The sequence below is a fragment of the Seriola lalandi genome, unplaced genomic scaffold (genome assembly GCF_002814215.2).
Source record: "Seriola lalandi dorsalis isolate HSWRI2012SDOR001 ecotype SW California unplaced genomic scaffold, Sedor1 jcf7180002054885, whole genome shotgun sequence".
NCBI lineage: Eukaryota > Metazoa > Chordata > Actinopteri > Carangiformes > Carangidae > Seriola > Seriola lalandi.
In genome coordinates, this window is record NW_019525437.1 from 5,433,152 (window position 1) to 5,458,159 (window position 25,008).

A 25,008-nucleotide genomic window follows, 5' to 3' on the forward strand; every position below is an offset into this window, starting at 1 on the left:
GATACTTTCACAGTATTAATATAGAACCTAGACCTGCTTTGTAAATCAAAAAAAGACATGGAAATCTCACATATGTGACCTTTAACCTATTATGTGAGAGACTGTATTTACAACTGCAGAGCACCAAGGCAGCATCATCATTGATAACTGATCTTATCAAAAAAGGAAACTGTGCAATTACATTACTGTAGTTTACACTTTCATAACCACAGATTAAGTTATACCATCACCATCACATCCTGATCTGACGCTCACTTTGTAATCACTTCCTCCGTGAGATGTGTGTTGGCTGTGCTTGTTGTCTACTGGCCCAGATAGGCTTGTGTTTTGTCTACTGAGCACGGCGCTGTCCCACATTCACTTTGCTCTTCATTCCCTGAGTGACTAACACGTTGACAACAGCAGCGAAAGTCAAGTCAGTGGATGTGTAATGTCACGGTGGGTGACTTCATCGCACTGTTACCCCAGATACTTCAAGAGAGTGCTGCTTTTTTAGCACTGCTGCAGCTAAATAAAATGAATTGTGGCATGAATATTTGATCATTTGTCTGTTTTTTCCTCATTCTAAAAGTAGAAAGAGGAGTAAAATAGGACTCCTTTGCACAGCTAGTTATAAATTTATTGTGTGTGACTCATCGCTGATAAACCAGCTGCAACATCCGACCTAGGATGCGTCAAGATGTAAAGTTTTAGAAGTACTCTGGAGAACAACAAAGTAAGTTAATTGCTTTTGCAAATGCCAGTCATTTTAATTTTAGTTTTCATTCTTGCTGGCTAGATTCCCAACAGAATGGTGAATGGACATTAAAATCCTAACATCTCTTTTTGAAACAGAGTGGGGAATCGCCACAGATTGGAGGACTGGGTTTTCAAGTTATTAGATATTTTTAATGTCTCGTTTCGTCGCTCTTGTAAAACGGGAGTGGAATCAAGGCCAATCCGTCTGATCAGTGGATAAATGCATTTTCATGGCTCTAATACGCTTTTGGTATTATGAGAGTGAAGTCACGCAGTGCACAAAATATAGATGCAGATTTCATTTTAATCACAAAATATAGGGGGTGAGGTTACATTCATGTGGAACACAGTAACATACCATACAGGGTGATATGTTGTTCAGCCAGTTTTTGCTGTATTTCAAATAGTTTGGCCTATACAGTACACATGCACTATACAGAAAACATTTGCCCCCCCCCCCCAAACAGACTATAGGAAATCTTTTTCAATCAGCTTATTTAAAAGGAGTGCAAATGCCGCGGGAACACTTTTGTCATGTCACTGACATATTCTAGACTTAAGGTTTTTTTTGCAGTAATTTTCATCACATACTGTACATGTCAAGGAATATCTAGTTATTCTGAGTATTGCATCATGCTGAAAATAAAAAATTTGCACAACATTTTTCAACTCAGAGCAGATTCTATGAGGGGGTTGGGCTGTTGCTTTCAATTCACTTTAAACAGGATTGGGAGGAAAATATTTTATATTTAGCTTAATGGGAAGCACTGAGGATTTAATATACTATTAAATTACTATTTAGTCAGCACTTTATGCAAATAATGAGTCATTTTGTAAAACATTTTTAAAACCAATGTTGAGCAGTGGTTTAAAAAAGGAAAAAAAGATGATTGCATTTAATTATGGTACTTTAGTTCTTAAATCAAACATAACTTAAAAGATATGATATAATCATGGCCGCTTGTCCAATAGGATGTTCTGCATAAACCATATACAACAGCTTCTATTTTCATTTCCTGAACTGAGTGAATTGAAAGCAAAAAAATGAACCCAACCCTGCCTTTATACTCCACATTTAAATATCACGTAGAATACCTGCAAGAGTTTACAATACACAGGATTATGTAGCTATAATCAATATCTAAGTGCAATCTAGTTTGGCACAGTTTCAGATATTAAGTGTTCACTCACTTCATTTTTCAGTGTAAACACGAACTACCACAACAGGTCTAAGTCACCTGCGTACGACAGCGTCTATTCCACAAAGAACTGAAGATAAGTACGAGGTAGTGCTGGGCAATAAAGTGACAACGATAATTATCTCAATTTACTTATTTATATAATCAATCAAGTATAATCAAGTCAATACTGGGTCAGTGGAACACAACACAAGTCAATCCACCCGGCTATAAATCTCGCTCCACCAGCCAATTTTACATTAATATGTCAATGGAAAGAGGCCTACCCTCTTCCAAAGTACAAATATAAGGGACATGTGAGGAGAACAAATGTCAAATGATTGCAAGTTCAACTGAACATGGTCAAATTGTTCATAAAAGAACATTTTCTTATGTCAGTCATTGACATTTCTTTTCCAATTATTTCATAGTCTGAACATTTTACCATATATGTCATTAAAACAGCTAAATTTATTTTAGCATCTAAATATAATGAGCCACAACCAGAGGCTCCACGAAAAATTAGTACTTTCTGTTGTTATTGTTCCATATTGAAATGTTCATTAATTGCTTCATACTTTTTGGATAAGCAGTTAATTTATGCCAATGACAGTGCCTAAAACAAACAATGTAAGTTACACACACACGAACATATATATATCGCTTTACTATCAAGATCTATTTATGGCATTTTTGGTCTAAACTCAAACCATTTCATTAATTAACTGTTGGATTTCATTTTAAGAAAGTTTTAAAAAGACATGGTATATGACTGATGGAAAAAGAAAAGCACAAGATTATACTGTAATAAATATCGTTATCGCAGAATATGGTCATTTTTATCATGATAATATTTTCTATCACCCAGCACCAAGTAGAGGTAAAATAATTAGCTTATCCTCCTCCAGTCTCTCTCTCTCTCGCTCTCTCTCTCTGTACAGTGCAGTCCACTGAGACACATCTTATCTAGAGGGATTGCATGCATGGAGCTGGTGTAGACAAAAGGAAACAGTCAAGCATGTCGCCCCATCCTTGCAGATTCACAGTATATTCAGAGATGTGAAAGGGGTAATGAATGATTTACAGTATAGGTCCACTTTTGTGTCCACTGTCGTCTTCATCAGATTCAGTCAAACAGACCGCCGCTGGCCTTGTGCGTGCGCCCTGTTCACTATGTCCTGGTACATCTTGGACCTGAGGAATCGTGGGTAGGAGTCTTTCTCCATGAGGCTGTAGATTTTAGCCTGGACTTCGTTGAGGCTGGTCGGGGACGGATCCTCCAGGCTCTGCTTGGTCTTTTCCCTGGTGCGGTAGTCAATGTTGACCTGCCAGGAGAAGGAGAGCAAATAACTCGGGCCGCTCATAATAAATGATATCATGACAGTGACACATAGCAACAGTGTGTGTGAGCGTAACTAACGCCTATGTTTTTATTATCAGGTCTGTTTTGACCAAACACTTCAGAACCAGCTCTATGGGTTACCTGCTCCCTGGAGATTTTTTTTCTGCATGATCTACAGCAGCTGAACAGTAAGATCTTTAAAAGTGATTTTCCACAAGCAGGTGTGTGCACGTTTGAGTGCCTGTCTACTTATTTTCTATGCTCTGTTCTACAGTAACTCGCTCATTGACTGCTTGATGCTGCAGCAGCTTCTAAACTATAGACAGCGGAGCACAGCTCATTTGAAGTTTGTTTGAAGAAAAAATTACCACATCGTTTGCTTGTTTGAAATCAAGCGGCAACCTCAGACGGAAAAATGAAATGCTAAAAACTGCAGTTCCTTTAATGACCACCTGAGGCTGGCTCCAAAAGTGAGTCAGTCTCCATCGACTCACATATGCCTGTCATTAACCAGAGTCTCAGCTCCACATGTGCTCCACCTCTTTGCCCATTTATGGATTAGCTGGGAGTAATGCGGAGTCAGGCACTGCCAAGATGGTGATGGCAAAGCAGCTCACTCTGAGCTTCAAAAGCACTCATCAGAAACGTCACATCTTTATTTACAGCCTATGGTTCAAATACATTTTTCTGGTGGGGACTTCTAGGAATTATGGCCGCTGTCTGTCAGAAACTAAAAAAGGTAGAGGTAGTGTGATGTTGGTATAGCACCACAGAATCTCATAGGTTGGTGATTGGAGTGGATTGATAAGAAAACACTATGCAACTTGGACTTGGACCTTAATTCCAATGTTTACATCACCTCAACAACTTTTTTCTTTTAACTGTAACCTTAAGAAAGTGGTTTTGGATCATTAAACATCACCATAGCAACCGTAACCATAGCAATGACTGATCCAAAAAAAGAAAAGGTTAAAACATTGAGAAAATACTTAAACCTAATGAGCTTACGTTCCATAAATTAAGTATATTTTTGGTAAACCACCAGTGAGTGGATGATAGAGAAAATTCTATAATGTGTACCACACACACACACACACACACACACACACACACACACACACACACACACACACCTCTCTTGGTGCCTGAACATCAATGAACTCCTGAAAGATCCTGTTTGCTTTTGACACCATCTTGGTGGAGCTCTTGATTTTTTTGTACTCCTCGCAGGCCATCCAAAATTCGATATTCTCGTCACTGAACTCCGTCTTGAGAAATGTCCGGAAGGCAGCCAGGCCATCTGGAGAGACGAAAATGAATCAAATGGTAAATAAAAAAAAAAGAAAAAAGAAGGAGGTAACGAAAAACACACACAACAAAATCATGATTGATATCCCAACGTAGCACCTATTTCCCGGCAGCAGCTGAGAACTGCCTCCTCTATGGATGTGCTATTTTTTCAGCATAGAGTAGCTTAAGTCATGTGATATGTGATAATACCCTTCGTCCTATGTTGATATTTTTCCAGTGGGTACACACTGTTGTTCCCAGAAGCGGGAAAAAGGGCTCTTATATTATCTTAAGAACACAAAACAACTCAGAACAAAAGTACTCCCACAAAGATCCTTTTTCTGTCTTCAGTCATGATAAGTGATCAATTAATGTACTCCCCACTGATAACACAGACGAAGGCCATGTTTTTCTACCGGCCCTTGTCACGTTGACATGTTATTTCCACTGTTCTCGTTTCTGCTGTTTACCTAACAAAAGCTGGGCAGAGCAGAGGGGCTGGTCTATCTGTGCATATGCAACAACATTGCTCATACAGAAAACACACACTTTCTCACGAGTGTACACACACAACAACATGCAGGTTGCACAATATGCACAAGGCTATATACACAAACAGGGGTAGAAGAAATCCCTAAATAACACAGGCGGAGAGCAGATGTTACAGCATTGGGAAATCTAGAGCTTTTAAAATGTTCCTTCTTGGATACTTGAATCAATTTGCAACAAATACACTTTGAAGGAAATGTAATAAAAATGAGGAAATGTTGTTTATTTGCCAGGTTGATGTTCACTGCTAACTTTTTCCGCCACCAAAAATATCTGATCTTGCACAACAGTATCCGATTGTTGTGACTTCAGCATTATTTAAAACTATTAAAAACGGAGTCTCACAGCACTTAGTTTAATACGAAAAAGGTTCATTGACTGTAGACACGTTTATTTACATTTAACCTAAACCACGACTCCTCCCTATCTTTAACCAAGGTGCTTTTGTTGCCTAAACCAGAGATGGAATCTGGATGTGAATCCCAGTCTTTGGTGTGAACATCACATGCTTTGTACACCCACCAGCCAGCCCAACCATGTCCTGGTGGCTCCTGGACTGTAAATCAATCCATCCATTAAAATAAAGAAAAAACCATACATGATACCTCTCGAAATAATCCAGCCATTGATTACATTTGCCATCACAATGCAACTGCGAAATGTAGTTTCTATGGCACAGTGTTGGTTATTCAGTGGTTTTAGTCTCTAGGATCATTGATTGTTTGGGATAAAACAATCAACTCTTTTAGCCTCTGCACTTAAAAGTCAGTTTATCATGAAATGTGGTCCACAATAAATAAAATACATTCATGGTCATTCATTCATTTAGCTAATTTCTGACACATCACTGCTCCAATACTCATTTCCAGTATTTTAGTAGCATCTCTGTAGCCATAGGACAGGTTAGGTGTCCTGTGCACTTCTCCTTCTCCTTCTTCATTACTGCCTCTGTTGTTGCATTGCCACCCTGTGTGGTGCACAGTGCTGCCAACTGCTAATCAGTGGAGATGCACGGAACAGCCACATGCTCATGCCACAAACAAAATTGGGACAGATTCATCAAAACATTACCCCATCAAGCTAGTGGTAAAAGAAAATATCCATGTGGTAGTCTATTTGGTGTGATTATGTAGCTTTCATTTACATATATTATAGTTTATTTGTAAAGGAGAGGGGCTAAAGGTCTGTAGCTTGGAAAAGCAAGGAGTAGTTTGGGGAGGGCTGAGCGACAGCGGGAATGGCCGATGGAAGGCAGGGAAGGGGCATAAATAACGCAGGCAGGCTGATGGCTGAAGAATCGAGGGCAGGTTACAGGTAGTTCAAGATGAATTTAGCAGGGCCTCTAGCTGAGGAAACTCAAGTCAGTGCTGCTGGGGAACTTAATGAACTGACAGGAGACTGTCCACAGAGGCAAGCTTAAACACATCAGAGCAATTAGGAGCAGCTGGGAGTGACGAGGACAATGCAGGGCAGCTGGAGACTCAGGCGTTATCTTGTGGCACACTTGGTACCAGCCATGATATTACTTTATTAACATTATTAAGCTTAAAAACAAAGAGACTGCATGTGCTAGGTTCCGGAAACGCTGGCACTTTGGTTTGTTTTCACATCACTCCGGATAACGACCTTGGCCAAAATACAAACTTGTTGCCCTGATACAATATGCTCGTAAAGCAGCACAGCAGTGGCGCTTGTCAACCTCACATAATGTTCTCGTACTAACAAGATATGTCACGGCTGACTGTGCACAGGTCAGGCCCCCAGCAAGCACACAATCAGCTTTACACACTGAAGGATGATACTAGAATGCAGTCAGATCTAAGTGTGATACACTATCCCTCCTTTTAAATCAAATTAAGGCCAATGTGAATGCAATATCCTATCAAGGGAACATTCAGTACTGTGTTCTATTGCCTTGACATTACTTATGTAATGTATGTGTGTGTGTGTGTGTGTATATTGATGTACATGTTGTAGTTCACCTATCTAATGCTTGGTCAATTGAAACAGGATACGCAGGTGTATCTCCGCCAGGGGAAAGCTCTATTCTTGGCTCTCTACCAAACTTCATGTTTCCCGTGGGCGACATTAGCTTTTCTTTCTTATATGTCAAACCAATGCGTTATGTCACAACATCGACCCCAAGCAAAACAGATAATGTCCATGAGGATGCACACAGGGTTTCTTTCAGTAAAGGCTAGCTGCCTCAAAACCCTTTGTTAGTGGTTCATTTCCCAGTTTGGTACAAAGCTTTGAAATGTAACCTCTGTTAATGACAAAGCAGACACTATGAGTTTTTTTTTTTTTTGTCTTGTTTGCTTGAGTTGGATACAGATCGAAGGACTATTTAAAAAGTGTTGGCAGTCAGAACAGCACACTGAATATCTGTGATTAGAGTTTAGTCTCTAAACCCCTCAAGTCTCACATGAAGAACTCTCGCGCAGGACAGTACCAAAACAGAAATCCCAGAGGCGTCCATCTAAAGCAATCTGCTTCAAATATTTGCACAAAAACATGGAAAAAAAAGTATGAAAAATGGATTGGTTGCGGATCAAGACAATTAGGCAACAAGCACTGTAAAATCTGCAAAGGGGGTTGGAAGTGGGTGGAGATGAAATGGATAATAAACTATCATATGTGGCACTTTTTTAAAAAATCTGCATTTACTCTTTGTTTTGAGGCAGATTCTCATAATTTCTCCTGTTGACATTGGACTCGATTCCAGGTGTAAAGATCAAACTTGTTGTTTTATTGACAGAAACTGGATCAGAAGGTAAATCCAGAAAGGAGCACTGTGGAGTTTTCTTGTTAATTAACGACTATTTTGATAATGCAGCATCTATTTCGATAATCGATTTATCATTTCAAGTATTCGTCAAACAAATACACCAAACATCCACTGGTTCCAGCTTCTCTAATGTGAACGTTATAAACTGCTTTTCTCTATTATTCCAAATTTAATATACATGGAAGTTGGTCCGACAAAGCAAGACATTTGAGGACATAACATTATCATCTAGGAAACTACTGCACATTTCACTATTTTCTGAAATTTTATGGACCATATAATTATGTCAATTAATTGAGGAAATAATACAAGTGCCATTTGCATTCAGCAGGAAGGTGCATAGTGTCAACTATGTGCTTGATGCACGTACATGTGCACATACTGACTGAGTAAAAGATATTGAGGAGAGGTTGTGGTGGATGGATGGATCAACACAGGAATATGACACAGGAGAGCGGTGTTCGAATCCAATGTGAAATCAGCAGTTTATATTGTAACTATGACAACAAAGATTGTTTAATCTTGAGGAAGCACTTATTTTAACCCAAATCACAATCTTTTCCTAAACCTAACCAAGCCATGACCGTTATTATAGTAACCATGGTGAGGTAGGTAGGTACATCATTGTCGGTGCAGTCCATGTGCCTATTGTAACCATGACAACCAAGGTCTGGTACACCTGCCGCCGTAGGGGCGCTATCTCAGGAGACACTGCAATGGGTCATATAAGATAATTGAAAAAAAAAAACAACAACCTATACGGTTGTTCAGGTTGGAGGAGTTGTTGACATAGTCTGATCATAAATCAACCCAAGTCGTAACTATAATCAGTCCAGTAATCAAAGCTATAAATGTACAGCAGGACCTCATGTTGTCTCCATCTTTGGTTCTAACTTTGCTTGTGAGTGACTGTATCTGCTGCTGTGACGTTCATTTCCTTGGATTCTGCTTGTGCTCACATGGTTTCTAGATGTAAATGGCTATCAGAGATTATATATCAACAGTTTACCAATAAAGTTTTAAAGCCATAAGCACAGTTTAGGAATCTGAGCACACAGGTTGCTGGTTTCCATATGAATTTTTGTTTTAAATGTGACTTTCCAGGGCTCAGAAAAACACAAACATCTTGAACACCAAAAAGTGGTTTTCATAGCAGGCCAATGTTGACTTTAATCAACAAGAGTGTGCTCAGTGTTTGTGAGATTTATTAATTGAAATCATTTATTTATTGGAATAATCATAAAGTGGATGTGCTCTGAATCAACTTGTGTTTTTTTTTTCTTTAATCTGTCAGTTCAGTGTGTTTGGTGTCACTGCTGCCACGTCGCATATCTATAGCAGGTAGAAAATAAATGTGCGACCTGTTTGTGTACATGCACAAACAGTGCATGTAAGTGAGTCTGTGCTGTGCGTTTGGTCCAAGGGGAAGGTCAAAGACAAGTATGTGACTCATTATGTGGTAAGGAGTTCTTACAACACAGAAATGAGAGCCTTACATAAGATGGGCTTGGAGGAGGAAAATGGACTTTACTTGCGCCGAGTGGAAAATAGAAGCTATTAAAGAAACAGGAAATGGACTATTTCACGGCTACATTTAGGTGGCTTTAATTTTCTTGCTGCTGGCTGTGTGTGACTTGTGCTGTAGGGATGTGAAAAATAGAAACTGTCCACTTACATTTGTGAGAGAGAAGGTGATCGAACGACTCAGACCATCGAACCACCTCATCCGTTGATAGTCTGATGGAGAGAGAGCAGGAGGAAATTGCCTGAGTGAGATGCTAACCAACCACTGTGCTTTCATGCATTTTTAACACAAGATGGTACTGTATGTATTATTGAAGGGCAGCTGAGTTTAATGTATGATTTATCTCCTGCTCGCAGCGCTTCTTTTGCTCAAGGGCTGTAAAAGTAATTGTAATATTTTAGTCATATTTACATAGTGATGACAAGAGGGAAGGGAGGAGAACAATGGCTGACCTTTGTCTACATTTTAATGTTCTTTACGAAGAGGTGAAAACACGGTGAGATAACACACCATCTTGGAGATTAAAGGGATACATTAACATTATTGTACCCCTGCGCTTTTCGTAGATTCGGTATAGAACATCAGACTATTTGTGAAAAGCACTGATGCTGATCAGAAAAGCCCAATAATCATGCATCTTAAAAATGACAGACCTTTGCCACAGGTTTCCCCAGTAAAGCTGATGTGATGATGCGTTAGAGCACATAGCTGGGAAGTGTTTGCACTGATTGAGATGGGGAGGGAAAATGCATTTTTCTTGGAATCATCATGAGGCTTTAATTTATCACCTATATGTTTTTTGTTTTTTTTTCAAATTAAAGACATTAATAAGCTCAATCACTGACCTCAATTGCACAAATGGTTGTGTTTAATATATCACACTGATTATGGCAGAACAATAGGCAGCTAAAGTTAAACCAATTTAATCACACTGAGAAAAATATTTTTTCTGTGGTTGTATATTAAAAATGGCTATAATAAGTGTCAAGGCTGTTTCCAGAGAGTAAAAAACAGCTCTAAAAACTACAACATAGTAATACTGTGTCATGTAAGTGTTTTGTATGATGAGCAGCAGAAGGTTGAATTGAATAATCTATGTTGCTGGCATGCTGGCTGACAAAATATCTTAAACAAGGAGACAGCTCCATAACATGTAAGGAAACTTGGAAGGCCAATCGAGAGTGTCATTTCACACAACAGAAGCTTGAGTTTAAAAATTCGTTCAAAATGTGCAGTCCCACAGAAGCGGACACAGGACGTTTTTGGCAGACTCACTTCAGACATCTGGCTGTAGTTTCGTGGGCAGGAGGAAGGAACTCGGAGAAGTCGCTGTAGGAGTCGGATTTGTTGGACAGGCAGCCTAGTCTGGTCTTCATGGTGCAGATCCTGCTGGAAACAAAACAACAAAAAAAACACACAATTCTTAATATTATCTTGCTACAATTCCCTGCATATGACAAAGAAAAGATACAGCCCATCTACAGTATGCAGTCTTTTGTTTTCCGCTGCACTGAGAAGCAAGGTTGTGCTCAGTAGGTTGAAAGCGGTTATTTGTAAGTTTTCTCTGCCGCTGAACATGGTTTCTTGTTGGGAGCAGGTGGTGGTGACTGTCGCTTGACAAAAGCTTTAGCCATCGTTGTGTTTGCAAGAGAAGAGATTACAACACACCCTCTGAACAGTGCTTCGTCTTTGGGGCAGATTAAAAGGCTATAGTAAGTCGGTATCGTGAAGTGAGGAGATGGGCCGGGGCTAGCTGGTTAGCATGCTAACTTCAGTAGAAGAAAAAAACATATAAAGGAGAGTTAAAAGAGTTATGTTGCTTTCCTTTTTCTTGGATGGTTTCAGTAAAGGAATGAAGTTTGATGCTTCACTTGCAACATTTCTTCTCGATTGGAAAGTAAGAGAGTAAGAGTAAGAGTAAGAACCAGCTCCAAACATATAGATGTAGAAAGTGCAACCGAAACTGTTTCAGCAGATTTGGAGCCATAAGCAAGACACAGTTGTTTTGAATGTGAACCCCCATTAAGGGTTTTTAGTGACTTGCAGTTGAAGACAAATCATGTTCAAATTAAAAATGCATTTCAGCTGTAAGCTCAGCACCATCAAGAGCACGGCTGTCATATTTTAGCTGTTGCTACGGTGGCTAATCATATGCTTTGGCTTCATGTAGTCGGGCTGCCCCTTTTACATGTTTAGACTATGTATTAGTTCTTAAATGTAGGAAGACCTGCTGAATAAACTGATAAAAAAAAAAAAAAAAAAAATTCTGCAGAGAGATAAGGCCGGCTGACTGGACAGGCCTGGGCTGGATGTAGACGACAGGTGCAACTTCATATGCAAAAAAGCTGATTCAGTATGGTTCTGCCTCATTCAGGAGGGAGCTTCAAACATCCCTGATGCCCAACCTCACATCCTGATAAGCTTTCTTGTTTGAGCATAGTTTGCAGAGTGTGAGAAAACCTCCTACGCAGTTTTGCATGACTGTAACCGAATTCTACGGAGGCTGAAAAATGGAGGCAGCAGTATCTTTTAGAATCTCACTATTATAGACATTATCCAGCTTGTATTAGCTCACAATATACTGCATAGCTCTGTGTGGATACCCAGCTTATGGACTAAATACATATATGTGGTTGTTTGTCTGTACGTTTGTTTATTTGCTGGTTATGGAAAATGGGTTATTCTTTTTATAAATAGACTTTTACGTGGTGATTAATTGTGAATGTGTTTAAAAAAACATTTCCTCTCTCAAGTGGATATTTGAACTCATTGAAATGAACCATATCCCCATCTTTCATCACAATCTGTCCCATCTTATTTGTACACTGATGCTGTCATGTACTATTTGTCAGTGTTCTGCCTCCGGGACACATGAGTCACTCCAGATGGGGCATAGTCGTAAAGATGCTCCATCAAATGCCAAACATTTCTGTAAAAATAGGTCTATTGCAAAGGAAAAATGACTGGAAACCATTAGACTGACAAAAATAACATCTTAACACATTCATGTTAATTCCTCCAAACTTCACTTTTGGATGTAAATGGCCATGACAAAGGAAATCCAGGGATATATAACAAATGCATGAATACATGAATTCTGCATCTAAATCTCCTTTATTTGCCATTAATGCTAAATCTAGGCTCCTTACCCTTTACACAAGAAAGTATTTTAGTGATCCTGTATGAATGAATATTTAAAATGGAATATACATGTTGTTGCCCTCTAACAAGAACATTTCAAACTTAAAAAAAAAAAAAGTCTGTCAGGATTGTACTTTTCTTTTTGGCCTAGGTTTGAGAATAAGCCTATTTGCTCTGTGGCAGTTAAATGAGAAGATCAATACTATTCTCATCCCTTTCTGTTTAATGGCGAAAAAGCCAATTAGCATAGCTTTGTTTGCACAACAACTGGAAGCGGGTAAACAGCTAGCCTGGTTCCGTCCAAAAGTTACAAAATCTGTCTAATGGCACATCTACTAACTAAATAACACTATACAGAATATTGTTTATTCCGTACAAATAACAATATGTAAAAACGGTAATTCACCATTTGTTTCCAGTGTTTATGCTAAGCTATGCGAACTGGCTTCTGGCTTTAGCTTCATACTTACACCAGACGGACATAAGAGTGATACCAATTTATTTATCTAAAGCTCCTCCACTAAGCAAATAAGTGTTTTTCCGAAAAATGTCAAAGTAAGAGTTAAACAGATCTGTTATGTAAAAATAATCTTATCAACATTGAGAAGTTTAAGAAATGACTCAGACGATGTACAGCCTGTTTGTCCATCTTTCAATTCACAGAATCTGCCCATTCACCTTAGAAAGCCTTCACCTCTAAGTATTCCTTTCTCTTGGATGGTGTCAATGCAGAAACAGAGTCAGAGCAGCGGATTGTTTTGATGGTTGGACCTTGAATTGGGAACATTGCATGAAATGTAGCGTTCATTATTTGCCATCCAAAAGCGATTTGCGAGGATGAATGTGCTTTACCACAACATGAATTTCACTTTATGTCCTCCATCGACCTCTGACAGGTTGTTTTGAGGTATTACATGTGTGTATGAATGTGTGTGTGTGAGAAAGAGAGAGAGAACACTTTTGGTCCCACTAATATATATATATATAGTTTCTGATTGTGTCTTTAAATGAGTTTAAAAAAGCCTGAAACCTGCCACACTCCAGAGCGAGGAGTTTGGGTTTCAGTGGAGCGTTAATGGTCTACATGCTCTTTCAGAAGCTTTTCCATAAATTTCAGAAAGCAAAACACTGAAGCTTGCTTCAGATGCGCTGTAGATATGACTCAGTCTGTTCCAGAAACACCCATATTATGTATCGGATGTTATGTATAAAACAGATGCGCTGGACTGGAAGAGCTGTTTGAGTTTCATTTATGTGAGTCATAATCTCAAGATGCACTTCAGTTGTTAATGAATAGTTATTTTCAGCGTAGGTTTGCAAAAATAATGGGCAGAGATATTTTTAAGTATAGGAGAATATGAATACGTTATGCATTTACTGAGGTTCATGAGTGAGAGTCAAGTTTTACGTCAGGTTCCGCCATAAACTTGTGGAAGGTTATAAAAGAGCATTGTTAGAATGACTTTCTCACACTGTGACAGCAGTTATGTCAGTACCACTAATACTAATACAGGGTACGTTGCTATTTTTAAAGCCCTGCTGCGAAAGAAGGCTAAAAATGTACAGACTTTCCAAACTTTTGCCACAATTTCAAATTTATGAAATAGAAACTAACAGGTATTAAAAGCTAGGCTTGTTTTCAAATGTGAACGCACTGTTTGCAGCAGGGGTTGCACTTACTTATATTCACTGAGGAAAATAGAGAATATGTAATATGCCCAGGGGTGCCAAAACTTTTTTATACAACTGTATCTTGTCTTGATCTTTATCTTGTCTTATGTTCAAGCGCTGTGAATCGTCTTGTTGTTGAAAAATGCTATATAAATACACTTGCTTTGTCTCAGTCTTACTGATCTTGTCTTTACTTTAACTTTGTCTTTATTAAAGTGACAGTTTGGGTTATTTAACGTTGGGTTGTGTAAAGTAGTTATACTGTCAGTGTATTACTTGCAGAAGACACGGATCGGCACCCTACCAGTTTATAGAAGCACTATAGAAGCACGGTACCACACAGCACAGAAGCTGGGTGATGTACTGCTGCGAAAACAGGTTTTAAATCATTTTTTTTTGTATGCCAATATCAGCTGAAGTGTGCGCTTTATTCTGAAAATCAGCTACGCTTAGCTTTGTTAGCTTAGCGCAGGCCAGGAACACACTGGATGTGTGAGGTGTGAGTGGCGTCTGCAGAACTTTTCATTTTGGCGCAAACGTTAACAGGTTAGCACAGACACACTTCCTGTGCGACACCTCGCAGCTGCATCGTATAATGTAGAGATACATGTGCCTATTTATCACGCGTGACGCTCGCTTTTCCCAGAAAAAACAGACAGAGAAAAGATCTGTTGATAGTCATATTGAGAGTCACCACCATACACACAATGCAGGCAGTGTGTTCCCAGCGTAACACACTGCATGCTGTACTTGCTCTTGTGTGTAGTAATACAGTAGTAGTACCTTCAGCCGTTACTGTGTGTAACCACATTCATGGTCTGCATATTTAGATAGCGTAATAATAAAAATACATAAATAATAGTGGTTATTTGACACAGAGTGCATATGCATCAACAAACCTCCGTCAGACTGCAGCTGATGCTTTGAATTTAACATATACACAGATGGTCTTGATTCATCTTTGGCATGAATATATAAAAATTGTAATATTAAATATTGGGACATGGGACGGCAGTTTTACTCCAAAAATTAGTACCCGAAGCCAGCCTTCAATAATTTATTACGGTTGAATACGTATATGTGTCAGCGTGTGCCTTTTTTTTAGCAGGCAAAGGTCATCACATGAAGTTGATGAGGGAAGACGTGGACATATTGATAAGTCTGTTTGGTGTGTGCCAAGCTGTCAATAACGAGATAACAGAGCTCTCCCTCCTCCTGTTGTGTCTTCTCTCCCCGTGTCTCCTCCTCTGTTTTGACAAATCTGTATCTCCCAGGCTGTTGTGAGCTGCATTCTTTGTCTGCAGTATGGTGCAAACACGTGCTGCCGCTGAGCTATTTATAAAAATCCCTGACAAATCCATGTAGTCAGGAGGAAGCAGTGCATGTTCTATTCAGCCATGCAGCAAGGCTGGCTCCTGGAGGAAAGAGGCTAAAAACAGCAACAGCACTCTAATGTCTCAGATACACACAAGTACGCCTCATGAATCTAAAAGTACAGGAAACATCAGCTAGACCTCTAGTATCTGAGATGCCCGGGAGGGTTGGCGGATTAAGAACTAAGAATCTAGATCATGGAAGTTGGAAGTGTCTTTGTGTGTGTGTGTCTGTGTATGAACATCTTCTTTGATGTTACCTAACTTGGTGCAATGCAGGTTTTCAGATTTCCCTCCATGTCCTCATTTCTGGATGCTGACAGGAGACACCCTGCAGTTCTATAGCTACGTGTTGTATTAGCTGACATGCTGCAAAGTGATTATGAAACAGGTTTTGTATAATAATGAATAGATTAAATTCATGTACACAAAGCAAATTCAAATGCAAATGCTCTGCAGAAAAAAACTAATTTTGTTCGGTGCCAATTCTGTAGGTGAACAGAATTGATCAATAGATTTATACTGTACTAAACTACTCATAGTGGGATTATATATGCTTGGATGCTAGGGTGCACATATCTGCAGTGACGTTGGCGTTGACGTTAAAGGCTAAAAAGACAGGGGGCACGTGTGTGTGTGTCTGTCAGGTCATCTCTCAAGTTAAAACAAGAACCACTTAAGCACAGGTCACTTCCTTGCTCTGGTTCTGGCTGAGTGCAAGTAAAAAATAGAAACATCTCAAGTCACATTTCTGGACATTCTGGGTTGTGCCTAAATATAGCAGATCACGTTTTTATCCTAAATCTAGGACAGTCCCCCAAACATACGTCATGCTGTTTTTATATAGCACTGCACTGTGTGCATATAATATCATTGTATTCCAGGCAAAATCATTGACAATTTCCAAACTTAGTCCTAGAGATTAGAATTTTACATTTGTAATACAGTACAGAGAATAGCTGCAACTACAACTACTGTTGCTACTACTGTTGCACTAACTAAATGTCCACTGAATTACATATAGTCAATAAAAAAAAATCTAATAGCAGCAATGCTTAAAGGTATAATTCAACACTTAGAGAAATATGCTTACTCAGTTCAAGAAAAGAACAAAATGTTCAATATGCAGCTGGAGCCAGGAGACGGTTAGCTTAGCTTAGCATTACCCAGGTAACAGGGTGGTGCCCTGCAATTATTAATTGTATTAATAATTTTGTGAATATTAATAATTATCCTTATCTTTATCCTATACTAAGCAAGCGTTCTCCTAGCTCCAGCTCCATATTTACTGTAAAGACATGAAAGCGGTGTTATCTTCTCATCCTCATCTATTCGTTTATGTTTAATTGAAAAAATGTTCCGATTTTTGCAAATGTTCTAATATGTACACTCCAGCCCTTTACACTATCACTGGACCCGTCTTGGTTCCCTCCAGCCTCATATCCACGGAGCAACCGTGCTTCGCATATCCATTAATTCATTTTAATTCATGAACACGTTAATTCATTCACTCATTCACTGTCACAGTCTCTCTGTGCCTGCCACTTTGTCACACACAGTCACATAGACTAAAAGAAGGTCATTGTTTGTCTTATCTCTGCAGAACCACTGAGCTGCGTTGGATGCTTCACTTGTATGATGCTGCGCACCCGCGTTGTGCTGCATTTTTCTTTTGTAAGAGAACACAGGGTTAAAAATACTAAAGAATAGGAATCACCAGGTTCCTCAGGACTAAGGAGAAGCATTTTCAAACAGAAATAGATAGAGATTTCCTCCAGTATCTTTGAGTAGGTCAATGCCACAGGAAATAAAAGGAAAGGTTGGGTTGCATTCATAAGAGAGACACGCACAGCAGAGACAGGAACAAAAGAAAAGCATTGCCTCATTAAATGCCTAAGTTTATTACAGCTGAGGTAAATGGTGAACAAGCGACAGACAGGGATGCTTAAATCCCAAAGAACTGGAAATATCTCAGAATGTGGTGTAATCTGTGCCAAATGTTTCAAAAAGTAATTAAATTCGTTGTCTTGCTGTCACTCTGAGAGACAGTTTTAGCTGTTTTCAGGCTAATTAAGATGCTCTGTGACTCAGATGGCAATTCAGTTTTTTTTTGGCAAGCCCAAGCATGTTCCTTGCCTTTCTACAGCCAGCTTGTCAGATTTGGGACTTGAGTCACAGGTGCACAACTGCGGTCTTGCACTTGTGTGTTTGCATGTGTGCAGCCTAGCCCCCAGAGCGGAAGCCCGACTGCCCACAGAAGAATGTGTCAGACCATCTGAAATGTTGCCACCATAAGCAACAACAGACGGGGGAATCATGGCTGGTTTTGGGGTGGGGGGGGTGTATTTCTGTCCTGGCTCAGGTAGGGTTCAGGACTGGACTCTGCCATTAGGAGCAGCTGCTACTCTGATCCAGAAACCCCCTGCAGCTACAAACACCTCTCTGACTTGTCTCCTTGTGTTCATGTGTTGTTGTCTTGCAAGAAAAAGAAAAAGTAATACAGAGAAATATTAAAAAAAAAAAGATATGTCTTTTCTAACACATTAACATCTTTATAAAAGGGATTGGATTGATTTAAAGGGATTTAATGTTCACACATCGGTGCCAAAGGACTGGTTATTGCTGTTTACAGTAAACAGAGTCTTGCCGTGTCAAGGGCAGGTCAGAAAAGGCTTCAGGAAATATACAGTGTAGGGGAAATGATGAGAAAATGCTCATGAGAAACTGGCCTGGGGCCAGATGTATAAAGATGTGTATGCACATGCATCAGCCGTTTTCCACAGATATATTATTAGATTTATTAATTATATATTATTATAATATTAATCAAAACATTTTTTTTTTTACAGTAATCTGTAAAATATCAGTCAAAGGCTCATTTATAAACTTAAATTTGATGAATTACTTGTGTATGGTCATTTTTCTTATTTTTCTCTTTATTTACATTGGAAGCATCATTTTATTTCATTGAATCTTTTTTCCATTTTATCATCTTTTGTAATGCAGTTTGTAAAGTCTGATTGAATGACAGTGCTACCAATTGAATGACTGATTATCTGTTTGACATTTAGTAATAATGAATGAGCTATCACCACCGTTAATGGCTGACAGGTACTTGTGATGAATTAATAAATAATACAGGTGCTAAATATAGCCACAGCTGTGAGTAATAGTCACATGTACAGCTGTTCTGACGTTGTTGGAGAAACATTGCTGATGTGGCACAATGAGGGAAACTGCACTTCTCCTCTGCTCTCGTCATTGACAGGAGGAACATGAGCTGGAGCAGAGCAAAGATGAATAAGAGTGAGTCTAAATACATTTATATGACTAATGAGGTTTATGCACCCACTTCTACAATAATTGAGATTCATGAAATAGAACATAATTTAATGGAAAGAATGCACATGCTTCCCATATGCATGTACATACATTGAATTTCCATATATGTAATTATAAAAACAAATGGAAAAATTATATACGAAACATATAAAAAATTAGGACAACTTTCATATATTGACATATTTTGTATTATTATGATGTAGGTATATGTTACATACATACATGTATATCCATCCCACAGCCTGTCAATAAATGCTGATAGAGAGACCATTTTACCAGAATGGGAAGAGACATGTTTAAAATTAATGAGAAATTAATAAGAAAAATATATAAGCATATAGAATTTTTTATACAGTATGTATGTTGTTTTAATAAACATGCATATATATATATATATAAATTAAATGTATATCATTAACATGCATGGTCACAACATGTTATACCATACCGTCATCATAAAGATATTTAGAATTTTTATTATTATTTATTATTAGTATTATTATTATTATTATTATTATCTTTTACTATGGGTATTTCATATGTTGTAAATGTATATCTTCATATATCCAAAATATGTACTTATATATGTGATAATGATATATCTCCTTATAGGTGACATATATGTGCTAAGAAACTTGATATAGGAACATATATGTCATAAATTACATTACTGTATGGGATTATTTCTGTCTCCGTCTTTGGCTGCAGAATCACGATTAAAGAAGGTTGTGTTCATTTATTTATTTGGGGGTTTTTTTTGTTTGTTTTTTTACAGTACATCTGGTCCAGTTAGAAAAAGGTTTATGTCATTTACTAGTTTTGTGGCTCAAAATAATTATGTCTCATTAAAAAATATATTTTTTTAGAAATAAAATCTAAGATTGATAAACTCTTGTCATGCACAAAACCGTTATGTCCACCACCATACACAGTGCCCACCATGGGGACAGATTATTAGAAAACAACTCATAAAACTTCTGTCTAGTGAATCATGTTCTTTACTATGAATCATGTTCCACTCCGCTGTCCCTCGCTCCTCTGAGGCCTCCTGTGCCGACACCTGAGCTCAACGCTCACTTCAACAGTCTGATAGGTCAGTCTGGGATAAAGCTTCCCAGGGGCTTTTCAGCACATAACGCCCTGGATACTATTTTCATCTACTTTCTACTCAGAAAAGGTACACTCATGTACGGTTGGATTAATGTCACCCCCCCACCACGCAGGCTCTCATCTATCTATTTATTTTGTATCAACTTAATCTGTGTGTCCAGTTCACAAGCTCCAGCATCTTAATATTTAATCTCCAAAAGAATAGAAATGCACTGCGCAGGCCTTACAGGGACACGGCATATTATTTGTCATTGTAACTTGTTTGGCAGCTGAATGTTGACATTTTTATCCCCTTTTCACTGATGTATGCTCGTGCTCATTTGGATTTATGCTACTCTCCTGCCAGCAGGCGCTCAGCTGTTGCCATTTCTTTTGTTCCAGAGTTGTTACAGATTATAAACTTATATACTATAAAACACTCACACGTTGTATACGCAATAAAAAGGTGCTTGTTAAATTAGTATAACTTGGATTTAGGTGACATTAAAGTAGTCTATTAGAGAAAGTAATATATGATATGTAGTAACACGCAAAAAGAGAAAAGGGAAGTTTCTGTAAAAATATACGATAAATGCTTTTTTTTAATCCACAGTCATCTGTCTTTCCTCCTTTTACATTCATTTTCTCTTTGCCTATTTACGCTCAGTGGGTGTTAGAGCATGTCCCAGCATGCATCGGGTGAAAGCCAAGGTACATCCTGTGCAGGTCACTAGTCCACTTTACTTTACAGGGATGTTTTTTTTTTATGATAATATCAGATAGAATGAAAACCACACCTGAAAGTATCAGCACTGATTATAGTGAACACAAAGAATGGAAATAATACCTGAAATTATTTGAAAGCTAAAACTGACATTTAGGCTACATGACTGTTTTAGATCATGTACAAAATGGGGAAATGTAGTTTTCTGGGACTGAGACTGTTCTTAGGTGCATATGGTTCAGTTACAGTGGGGAAAGGCTTTTAAAAGCAACTTGGGATGCATTATTAATTAATGATTGTTGATAAAGAAATAGCATCTTTCTGCTAATGAAGACTAGATGAGATTTTGCTAATGATGGGGAGGGAATTGTTGTTTTCCTAATGCCGCAGGAGGGTGAGTATAAATATTTTACACTCCCTTTAAATCGTTTAAAATCTGTAAATATAAATGAATTGCCTGATGAGGTAGATTATGTCTTTAGCATTAGCTTCTTAGGAACCATGCAGCTAAGTTAAACACATAGCCTTGCTAACCTGGGAACAGTGATGCAGTAAATGTACTGTCAGACCAAAACAATGAGCTGGAAAACAATAAATCACTCCATAGAGCTGAGGTTGACTACAGAGTCAGGTGATAATTCTCTGTGGGTTTGTCACTATGAGCAGCATCTTTCACATTAAACACACTGATTGGAGCAGCAGCAACTCTCAAGAGAGTTAATTAACTAAAATCAACCACAATCAATGGCAAAATAATCAACTTTCATTCTGCACAGTATGTTTAGAAACCCGATCAGCTTTTCACAGCTGCTGTCACAATAAAGCGTGCCTCTTGAAATCTTTATATTCTGTGTGAAGAAAACTCTAATGCATCTTCGTTTTCACCTCAGACAAAATGTCAAAACTTACTGTGCTTGAAGCCCTTATCACTCTCACTCAGCTCAGGGGTAAAGGGAGGGCAAACAAGGCTTCCCAATCTTTTGGCCAAGTATTTGACTCACAGCTATGTCAGATTACACTCAAGTAAATCTGCCTGTCACTGGCTGGACTGGACTATTAAAAGCACAAGCGTGCCAGGGGTGCTCAGGATGATAAGGGCACGCCACTGACTTGCATTTGCTTCTGGAGAACATTTTGCTTGGTGGTAAAATTAGAGCTTGTCATCTACCGTAGGCTATATCCAAAGTTGATGAGATATGACTGGACTGAATGGGCTTTTGTATGGACCTACTGAACTTCTTGTTTGGGGCAGTGCCAGGCTTAGGACAGTAAGAATTCACCAGCGCAGTCTGGAAGAGAAACATTCCCAGTTCATGCAAACCTCATTTTTCATATCTGTGATGGAGTTCTGCTCAGGTGGAGGCAGCCTGGAGGTAATCTGTCTTTTCTGTGGCTGACTGAAGAAAAAGCAAAATGGCTGTCATGTCACATTCAACCAGTCACCCTCACCACCTCTTGTAACAAACCCTGTGATGTAGGTGTACAGTGCTCTAGTAGATTTTTTTTTTTTGGTAGTAATCTGGGCCTGTTGGCCAGGATGCCAAAGCTCTGTGTTCCTTTCAGCTTTAACTGCTCCGTGCTACACACTGAGCGCATGTCTCTTATCGCTCATCCCGCCTTTAGCCATTTATGTAATCAGTTTGTTCCAGGGATTTATTTTGCATTGCAGAAAGCGGCTCCACTCTTGGGCCTGTCGTTCTGTCTACTAAAAGCATTTCTCTTGAGTGGGATTTGCAAGTGTGTTGTCATATGCATGCAGCAAGCACACAATGACTTGTGCTGTTGAGCTACAGTGGTGCGCTTGCTTGAATCACCACGTGGTGACAATGCTGCTGCACATCGTGAGAGCAGACCTAGAACGGATTATCTCTTAAATGGTTTATAACATAATTAGTATGCTCTGGTATTGACCACATACCTTGTTTATCAGTTTAAAATGAATATCATCACAAACCTCTAGTGGTATCTTACCATGCAAATAGTTATGGTGTTTAGATATAGATAGCTTCCTGCTCCCACCTGAATACAAAGGATTTGAACAGAAATTTCTTTGTGGTGCTCAAATCATTGAAAAAATACATAAAAAAAAAACAAAACCCTAACAGTACTTAGTACTAAGAGTCAGTGTTCTGGTTACATGCTATGAAAACTGGTTACAGCCTGGTCTGTGGATTATCCAAACAAAACATCCCAATGAACACAGAACTGATAGCGGAATTTCACGGATTAACAAAATTCCATTACCTCCATTGTAGTTGTGTGTAGGTGATATCTCGAAACCTGGGCCAACCAGGTCTTCTAAGAATTACATTCATATATATATATATATATATATATATATTACATACATATAGCTATGTGCACAAGCAAATACATTTATGCAAATGTAATGCTGACTGGATTGTTTTCAGTTACTCTTCCTGTCATTTTGCCTGACAGTTAACCATACATATGGGCATGAAACATCTGGGACAGAGTGTAGGGATAGCATGCAACAAGGGTCCCTCGCTGGAACTGAACATTGTGAACATGGACATTGTGATTAATTGTTATTAACGTCTGTACACTATGTGTAGGACGTCCCTGGATTTTGCTTTTAGGAACTAAACAAGGCAGCAGTAATAAACATATAATAAACTGCTCTTTGCCTTCACAAACACTCATATTAACAGTAAATCGAACATGGGTAAGTTTTTATACTGACGTTTAGGGACATCCAACAAGTTTACCAACCTAGACGACCATAAAGGTTGTTCGTCACTACCTTCTGAAACGGCCCACAGGAGGGTTTCCTGTGTTGACAGGAGATATGCCAAGTGTTATTATCAACATGTTATTGTTGATAATGTGTCATGATTTGACAATGCTATGGGATAGGTTTAGGCACAAAAACAACTTGGTTAGGTTTAAGGAAAGATCATGGGTTGCTACTTGCATAAGATCCTTCATTGTCATGGTTACAATAAGGACAAGGTGATGGAAAGTTCATGGTTAAAAGTAAGAATATGACTGTTGGTTTGAAAACAGGATCCAATGGAAGTCCAGTGTTTCGCTGACCCATCCATCCACCTCAACCTCCGCTATGTATCACGTTACCTAACTTCCTCCTTGGCTCCTGTTGTTATTACTACAGCCGTTAAACAACTTTGACGCTTGAAGGAAAACATCTTGTTTTGGGTAATCAATATTTAACCAAAACCGCCATGTTTTTCAAACCTTAACAATTCAGGATGAGAATCCTGGTCTCTGGTGTCCACATCCTGTATCTGTATCTGCATGGCTATACTCTACAAAAGGTAAGTGATAAAAAAAAAACAAAAAGTAAGAAAAGTTTTATGTAATTGGGGTGAACTGACCCTTTAAGTATCATGGTCAGTGACAGACAAGGAGAGAACAAGAGGGGGTAGGAAGGGTCAAAAGTGGAGCATCTGAGTGTTATGGAAGGGTTTGGATACACCTCACCTGGAGGTGGCACTTGTGTGGGCTTCAAAGCCCTACTCCATCTTTGATAGCTCTGAGTGACATTTACTGGACCGTACGCCCTGAGAGCCATCAGCATCAAGGAAGGGAAGGTGGGAGGGTGTGAACTGAATTTCAGTAGTGCTCACAGGAAATGGCACTGAGAGCATGCATGAATAAGCAATCACTTTCAACATGAAGCCGCACAAAGTGTACACAAACACCCATGAAAAACACCCATAAAATTAGCTGGATAATAGGTAGTAGGAGAGCACTCTTGTGTTTCTCTCCTGCAATAGTTTCATTGCTGTTTTCATTATTAGCCACACAGACGTCAAATCACTTCATCAACAATGCTTTCCCTAATTTAACAGTAATCCTCCATTCAAAGCTGCAGATAATAATCAGCCCCATGAACCATAAAGAATGACAAAGACCCACATAATGCCCGGAGCTTTGTGTCCACAGCCGAATTACATAATACTCTGTCATCCAATAAATGAATATGGATCCTTTACCTTGAGTCCGGTGTGTGCGAGAGCTGCTGGACTCTTTGTCCCCTTCTTTTTTATGACTGCCTATCCCCAGCGTGTGTTTGGCAGAATGCAGCCTCTGTCTGGCCAATGCTGGTGTGTATTTGTATGAATCTGTACAGCTCGGGACTGAAGATATCTAGTGTTTCTGATGCCAGCGAGTGGGAGCTACACGCGGCATGCTCATTGGTGTGAAATCGTGGGGGGAGAGAGAGCTGCCGAGATGGATGGAGGGAGAGGCAGAGGGGGTGGAATCAGAAAGAGAT

At 39.0% G+C, this 25,008-nt stretch overlaps 1 protein-coding gene across 2 annotated transcripts; it reads right to left on the bottom strand.

The window, feature by feature from the left end:
- Nucleotides 1-1,024: 1,024 nt before the first annotated feature.
- On the bottom strand, nucleotides 1,025-24,928 carry LOC111671587 (regulator of G protein signaling 8-like). Of its 2 annotated transcripts, none has more exons than XM_023428706.1 (5): nucleotides 24,728-24,928; nucleotides 10,686-10,796; nucleotides 9,561-9,622; nucleotides 4,392-4,558; nucleotides 1,025-3,241 (listed from the first exon to the last, which is right to left on the bottom strand). In XM_023428706.1, the coding sequence occupies exons 2-5, from the start codon at nucleotides 10,784-10,786 to the stop codon at nucleotides 3,047-3,049; spliced, it is 525 nt and encodes a 174-aa protein (XP_023284474.1). In that variant the 5' UTR covers nucleotides 10,787-10,796; nucleotides 24,728-24,928; the 3' UTR covers nucleotides 1,025-3,046. The 2 variants fall into 2 exon arrangements, with proteins under 2 accessions (XP_023284474.1, XP_023284475.1); XM_023428707.1 differs by having other exon boundaries at nucleotides 10,686-10,799.
- Between the last annotated feature and the right edge of the window lie 80 nt (nucleotides 24,929-25,008).